Source organism: Pan paniscus, chromosome 1, assembly GCF_029289425.2.
Source record: "Pan paniscus chromosome 1, NHGRI_mPanPan1-v2.0_pri, whole genome shotgun sequence".
Taxonomy (NCBI): domain Eukaryota; kingdom Metazoa; phylum Chordata; class Mammalia; order Primates; family Hominidae; genus Pan; species Pan paniscus.
Window position 1 is genome coordinate 210266038 of NC_073249.2, and position 7990 is coordinate 210274027.

General features: G+C 43.4%; 1 protein-coding gene and 1 non-coding gene across 2 annotated transcripts; one reads left to right on the plus strand and one right to left on the minus strand.

Moving 5' to 3' along the window:
• The first annotated feature begins 22 nt into the window (after nt 1–22).
• LOC117979654 (putative protein FAM231BP) lies at nt 23–2314 on the plus strand. The gene has a single exon (XM_055097657.2). It carries the CDS (start codon nt 325–327, stop codon nt 832–834), a length of 510 nt encoding a protein of 169 aa, XP_054953632.1. The 5' UTR covers nt 23–324; the 3' UTR covers nt 835–2314.
• A 4892-nt stretch (nt 2315–7206) lies between these two features.
• On the minus strand, nt 7207–7277 carry TRNAG-CCC (transfer RNA glycine (anticodon CCC)). The gene has a single exon. It is a non-coding gene; the product is annotated as a tRNA-Gly (tRNA).
• Nucleotides 7278–7990: the final 713 nt, after the last annotated feature.

A 7990-nucleotide genomic window follows, 5' to 3' on the forward strand; every position in this document is an offset into this window, starting at 1 on the left:
ATGGGCTGTGCCAAGAGACCCAGCAAGGGAAGGGATTTCCTCCTGCCTCAGGTTCTCTGTCCTTCTGTGGTTAGATGACCTGAATCCAACTCCCTCCCCAAGCACTGGAGATGGGGCTTTTCCAAGGGCTGGGGATCTTGCTGTCCTGAGAACAGCTGAGCAAGGGGGTCAAGGAGGAGCTTGGGTGGTGGAGGAGAGGAAACCGGGTAAGATGCGTGAAGCCGTTGGCTATACCAGGCACAGAGAGGACCCACTGGGACCCAACGGCCTGCATGTGAAGCCAGGCCTTGGGCCACCTCGTTCCTCAAAGGGGTGCTGACTTCCATGGGGTGTTCAAAGGGACTGTGGAAAGAGAGGCCTTCAGCCCACACCTCTGAATGCTTTTCCACCACAGCATGCCCTGTGGCCTTTATCCTGCTGGTGTGGAACAGTCAGAGCCCTGCAGGGCTGCAGAGCTTCTGTACTGGGCGGCATCCCAGCCTGAGTGTCAGAGCTCAGAGAGCAGGCACTGGAGCAGGTAGAGAGGAGGGCACCTTTTGGACAGAATGTGTGGGACAAGAGCGACGGCTCATCCATTCAGGTTCCTCACAAAATGAGAGTCAGGAAGATGAGGGCGCAGACCTGATTCCCTACACAGGGCTGAAAGCAGACAACCGGAGGAAGAGCAGCATCTGGGCCAACGAGGTAGAAGACAGAAGACCACAGTGTACTCCTGCCCTCAATCTCACCCCCTCCCACCCACATCCTCCACGCCCCCTGATCACCTTCCTCAGAAGTGTAATAGGAATCCAGATTCCCCCTGGCCTGGTTGCTGCGGGAGGCACAGTGGCCTGATGGAGCCTGAGGCAGGTGTGGGAAGATGTGGATTGTCTAACTGGAGGTTGGGAGTTCAGGGTGAGGAAGGAGAAGCTTGGAGTGCAGGACTTGGTGGTATGTATGTGGCTGTAGGCAAAAGAAAGAGACAACTAAGCCACTTGAAATACCATGAGAATTCAAATTTAGAAAATTCCCAGGGAAGTATGCATGCAGGCACTCATGAGATCCAAAAAACAGCTGCTGCATAACTGAGTGTTGCAAGCAAGCCCTAAATTGCTGATTTTGAAACAGCCTGATGGGTTCACAAAGACAATTTCTGAATAGTCTTAGGAGCAGAGGTGCACTAAAGCCACTGTGCCCCGCAGCTCAGGATCCCGGAAAGTTCTTTAAGGAGTAAGTCTTACTTCCATTTATGGAAGATTTTTGGAGTTGTCCTTAGTCACCCCCAAAAATGTTTTGGTTAGGAGTAGAATTTTAGATGTCATCAATTTAAAAATTAAAACTGAAACTCTGGAACTCATAGAGAGATAAAATTAAGAGAATCCATTCACATCCTGAGTAGAAAGATTTTTATAGAACATGACGGGCTTTAAAAATAAAGAAAAAATATGGCAAAATTTCATCAAATTAAATGCTTTCAGAACTAAAATTAAAATCTGAAGCCACCCAACTAGCTGGACAGACGGCTTCTTGGCCAAGGAGACCCCAGAGAAGTCTTAAATACTGAGTTCCTGCCCAGTACTTGGAAGCTCAGACACCTCTCCTTATACTCTCTTCCTTTGTGGTTTACACACAACTGACCAGCATTATTGTTAAAATAGAGATCCTAAGACTGACAGAACAGAGTCCTTACAGTAGTAAGATACCATATTATAAACAAGACCTAAGGCCACGCCAGGCAAGGTGGAGTCATGCACCCCTCAACTTAAAGAATAAACTATGTTCTAATTGCCACAGGTTTTTTTCTTCTTCCTTTTTTTCTCTAGCTAAACAAGCACTGGCCTTGAGATAAGCAATGCTGAAGCACCCATTACCATAAACTGACTGAGCCCTCCCTACACAAGCCGTAACTACAGCTTTGATTGGACAAGAGACTGATTTCAGTAACTTTCCCTTGATAAGAGACCACTGGCTGTGGACTGGTTCTGGACAGTTTACAGAGGCTGTGCACTTGATTGCCTTTGTGTCCCTGCTTCCCCTTTTGAAGCATAGGGCCTAATTATAATGTATTTAAATGTTGTCTCCACCCCAAAGTGAACATGGGTTGCATGTAACAGGCTTGTTTACTCAGCATGCATGCAGCAGGATTCCTTCATGAATATTCAGAGCTCCTCCTATTCCCTGTTGAATATGCATATGTGGCCCACCAGATCAACATAAATCCCTGTTCCCCCCTCCCCTCCCTGGAAACCTACTTTTCGGTTTCAGCAGGAGGGTATGCCTCCCAGTCTGTGGGAATGGCCACCTTGCAGGCTGTAACCCTTTATAAAAAATAAAATCTCCCTTCTAAATTTATAAATTGTGTGATTTTTCAGTTGACAGCTTTCAGTCAGACTTTTCACTGACTGGGAAAAGTCATTTGCAATATATTTATTTTAAAAATGACTCCTCAGGATACAAAATTCTTGTGCAAAAATCACAAGCATTCTTATACACCAATAACAGACAAACAGAGAGCCAAATCATGAGTGAACTCCCATTCACAATTGCTTCAAAGAGAATAAAATAACTAGGAATCCAACTTACAAGGGATGTGAAGGACCTCTTCAAGGAGAACTACAAAACACTGCTCAACAAAATAAAAGAGGATACAAACAAATGGAAGAACATTCCACGCTCATGGGTAGGAAGAATCACTATTGGGAGAATGGTCATACTGCCCAAGGTAATTTATAGATTCCATGCCATCCCCATCAAGCTACCAATGACTTTCTTCACAGAATTGGAAAAAACTACTTTAAAGTTCATATGGAACCAAAAGAGAGCCCGCATCGCCAAGTCAATCCTAAGCCAAAAGAATAAAGCTGGAGGCATCACGCTACCTGACTTCAAATGATACTACAAGGCTACAGTAACCAAAACAGCATGGTACTGGTACCAAAACAGAGATATAGACCAATGGAGGAGAACAGAGCCCTCAGAAATAATGCCACACATCTACAACTATCTGATCTTTGACAAACCTGACAAAAACAAGAAATGGGGAAAGGATTCCCTATTTAATAAATGGTGCTGGGAAAACTAGCTAGCCATATGTTGAAAGCTGAAACTGGATCCCTTCGTTACACCTTATACAAAAATTAATTCAAGATGGATTAAAGACTTAAATGTCAGACCTAAAACCATAAAAACCCTAGAAGAAAACCTAGGCAATACCATTCAGGACATAGGCATGGGCAAGGACTTCATGTCTAAAACACCAAAAGCAATGGCAACAAAAGCCAAAATTGACAAATGGGATCTAATTAAACTTAAGAGCTTCTGTGCAGCAAAAGAAACTATCATCAGAGTGAACAGGCAACCTACAGAATGGGAGAAAATTTTTTGCAATCTACTCATCTGTAAATTCATCAGAATCTACAAAGAACACAAACAAATTTGCAAGAAAACAGCAAAGAACCCCATCAACAAGTGGGTGAAGGATATGAACAGACACTTCTCAGAAGACATTTATGCAGCCAAAAGACACATGAAAAAATCCTCATCATCAGTGGCCATCAGGGAAATGCAAATCAAAACCACAATGAGATACCATCTCACACCAGTTAGAATGCCGATCATTAAAAAGTCAGGAAGCAACAGGTGCTGGAGAGGATGTGGAGAAATAGGAATACTTTTACATTGTTGGTGGGACTGTAAACTAGTTCAACCGTTGTGGAAGTCAGTGTGGTGATTCCTCAGGGATCTAGAACTAGAAATACCATTTGACCCAGCCATCCCATTACTGGGTATATAAATCATGCTGCTAAAAGCCAAATGATTATAAATAAATTATATATTTATTTGATGTATATGATTATAAATAAATGATTATTATAAATGATTATAAATGCCAAAGGATTATAAATCATGCTGCTATAAAGACACATGCACACGTATGTTTATTGCGGCACTATTCACAATAGCATCGACTTGGAACCAACCCAGATGTCCAACAATGATAGACTAGATGAAGAAAATGTGGCACATATACACCATGGAATACTATGCAGCCATAAAAATTGATGAGTTCATGTCCTTTGTAGGGACATGGATCAAGCTGGAAACCATCGTTCTCAGCAAACTATCGCAAGGACAAAAAACCAAGAACTGCATGTTCTCACTCATAGGTGGGAATTGAACAATGAGAACACTTGGACACAGGAAGGGGAACATCACACACCAGGGCCTGTTGTGGGTTGGGGGGAGCGGGGAGGGATAGCATTAGGAGATATACCTAATGTAAATGACGAGTTAATGGGTGCAGCACATCAACATGGCACATGTATACATATGTAACAAACCTGCACGTTGTGCACATGTACCCTAAAACTTAAAGTATAATTTAAAAAGTCAAAAAAAAAAGACTCAATTCTTGAATATATAAGAGAACTTTTGTAAATCAGTAATATAGAGCTAATCCAAATAAAATAGGGCAAAATATTCGAATAGGCCTTTGCAAAGGAGAGTTTCTTATATGCTGGAAGCCATAAGAAATTATGCTTCATAGGATTGCTCATTAGGCAAATACAAATTAATTCCACACTGAGATAGCACTAACCACTCACCAGTGTATGGCTACTTTTTTTTTTTTTTTTTTTTTCTGAGACAGGGTCTCATTCTGTCACCCAAGCTGGAGTGCAATGGTGCGATCTTGACTCACTGCAACATCCCCCTCCGGAGTCGCTGGGACTACAGCTAAGTGCCCGGCTAATTTTTGTATTTTGAGTAGAGACAGGGTTTCGCCATGTTGGCCAGATTGGTCTGAGAGCATAGCTACATTTAACAAAGTTAGTACACCAAATGCTGACAAGAATTTGGTTCCACTTCAACTGTCATCGCTGGTGAAAAAACATTCTAGAAGACTGGCAATTTATACTGATGTTAAACTTATACTCAGGTCATGACCCAGCAATTGAAGGACTTCCATGAATCTCAAGTGCACACAAAGACTGTTATAAGAATATTCAGCACAAGAATTCAATAACCCCAAAATTGAGAAGTGATCTATGAAACTACGTGGATATATCTCAGGAGTATAATGAATGTAACTGCAGAAAAAAGGCCAGACACAAAAGATATGTGCATTCACTCATGTGAACTTTAAAAACAGGCAATTGTAACCTGTGGGAATAGACATCAGAATAGTGATTAACTAAGAGGACACAGGGTGGGAATCACCTGGACAGGGGCTCTAACAGGCCTTTCTCAGATGATGGCAATTTTCTATAACTTGAGCTGGGTGGTGATAACATTGATCAAAACTAAACAAATTGCACTAAAGATTTGTGCACTTTATGTGAACTGTAGTTTCTTTACTGTTCTCATTGCTTGAACCTGGGAGACAGAGGTTGCAGTGAGCCGAGATTGAGCCATGACACTCCAGCCTAGGTGACAGAACAAGACTACGTCTCAAAAATAATGATAATAGTAATAATTTACTGTTCTCATAAAAATTAGCAGATGGGGAATGGAGGCAAGCCTGTGCAGACCATGACAACTAGTTTAGATTTTACTGTCAACTCATTAAAAACTCGTTCTCGTTTTGTGTTTTTAAAAAATTCCACTGATACAGCCGTTTTCTCTACCAGAAAAGACTATAACCGCATTATTTCATCAGTGGAAGCTACAGACAAAGGGCCCTTGAGAGGCGGCATCTTCACCTACGGGAATTTTTCCTGCTCAATTGTGAGACAAAGAGCATGTCCAAGTTTTCCTATTGGCCAGGCCGCCCCCTAGTTTCTGCGCTGTGGGCTAAACTCCAGAAGCTGGCGCCCTTCGGGGCCAGAGGTTTACTCTGCTCTCTGGAGGCTGCTAGGATTAAAGGCAAAGCAAACGACAGGTCTATTAGCCACAATCGCAGGCTGGAAAACACTGCCGTGACTCAGATTAGAAACGAGGTTGTGGCAACCACAACTACAAGTATTAACCACTACACGACCACAAAGCCTGCTGACAAGCATTGCACTTCTTCTATTTTTTGAATGTAAAAACACTCACACTATTTTATCTGCTTTATTGTTGGACGTCCGCAGATTTTCGTGCTTTTCTGTCTTTCATGCGCTTCTCCCTTTCTCTCCCCATTCTGCTACATAATTAAAAATAAATCTCATCTCTCAGGATCCGGCCACTGCCTCTACAACAAGCCTCCTGGGAGGTCTCTTTGTCCCATTGACATCTCTGCCTTCTTTCGCTCCTTTTATTTTTTTTATTTTTTTTTTTTTGACGGAGTCTCGCTCTGTCGCCCAGGCTGGAGTGCAGTAGCGCGATCTTGGCTCACTGCAACCTCCGCCTCCTGAGTTCAAGCGATTCTCCTGCCTCAGCCTCCCAAGTAGTCGGAATAGCAGGTGCATGCCACCACATTTGGCTAATTTTTGTATTTTTAGTAGAGACGGGATTTCTCCATGTTAGCCAGGCTGGTCTTGAACTCTTGACCTCAAGCGATCCATCCGCCTCGGCCTCACACAGTGCTGGGATTACAGGCGTGAGCCACCGTGCCCGGCCAAATTTCAGGCCAACACCTGTTGACACACATTGCCAGGCACACGGAATCTCTCGGGGAACACCGATGGGCCCACAAAACACGCGGAGGCCGCGGTCGCTGACGATGTGAGCAAATTCGGTTCACGGTGTCTGGGGTACAGCCCTGAGGGTCTACTGGCCACCTCTGCGCAAGGACCAGTCTCCGCCACTCCCCTCATCTCCACGCAGATTCTTGCCCACACACCACCCCTTTCTTTGGGCCGCTGACGCCTCTTGGACCTCTGAGGTGACTGTCCTGCCCGCAGCTTCTCTCCTTCCCAGAGCGTCATTTCTTGATCCTCTCCATAGTGGCTCAACGGTAAGCCCAAGGTCCAGCACGCGAATCAGGAACCTGATGGTTCTTCGGGTTTGCAGGGATCCTTCCAGTGAATAGATGAAAGTCACAGGTACCAGTATCAAAACTGCAGTGACTCACCGGAAACACTTCATGCTTGTCAGCTTGCTAAGCTGTTTGAGTCCAACAACTGCATGGGGTCCTGAGTTAGTCTCCTGAATGTCTCCTGCCGCTACTTTCGTGAGTGTTGTCGTCACTTTACCTTGTGGTGGCCAAGCCCCTAAATGCACTATTAGGTTGTGCAGTATGATTTTCAGCGTAAAAGACAGATAAAGAGCAACAGCGGAGCAACAGCGGAGTGAAAAAGACCCTGTTGCATTGGCCGGGAATTGAACCCGGGTCTCCCGCGTGGGAGGCGAGAATTCTACCACTGAACCACCAATGCCTCTGCGTAGTAACCACCTGGAGGATAACAGAAAAGAGTATCCACAAAGACTTAGAAACTTTTCCAAGCGGTTTTTTCAAGTGTCGACTAAAAGCTAACAAAGACATCCAAACCAAATGTGTTTTTACAGGAAACTTTTACTAGACAACGTTATAAATATCAAAATAGCTCATTTGTCGGATCAAACTCTTAACTCTGAAAAAGGTCTTTCTTTCTACCTGCATTACAAACCCCTATAATAAAACATCAGAAATTCATTCACGATTCTTTTTTCTAATCCTAAATCTTCCATCGTCAACCTCAAACTGCTGCCTTAGAGGTTCTAAGAAGGTAACCTAACTGGTAGTTTAGGTAAGTAAAGTTCAAATCCAGGGAGGAAATGAGTAGCAGAAGCAGAATTAGAAGAAAGAGGAAATAAAAGGACAGAACCAAGGTAGAGATAATGAAGAAACAAAGGTTGGTCCACTAAGTTAGTCTTTTGTCGCTGGTTTTTTTGGCAAAAGAGTAATGATCAGTCTCGTAATCATTATAATACTATTATTTGTCTGCTTGAAGATGTATAAAGCATTTGAAGGAAATGTGATATGAAAAGATGAAGAACGCTTGCCGTCAATGTTTCATTGTTTGGGAGAATCCCATTTCCTAAGTTAATATGCTTTGATGTATTAGCTATGTAAGGAGTAGACTAGTTTAAGGAAATATTGACGGTCAAA

Bases quoted from the DNA above. Each gene is read 5' to 3' on its own strand.
- LOC117979654 (XM_055097657.2), top strand. From the start codon at position 325: ATGGGGTGTTCAAAGGGACTGTGGAAAGAGAGGCCTTCAGCCCACACC.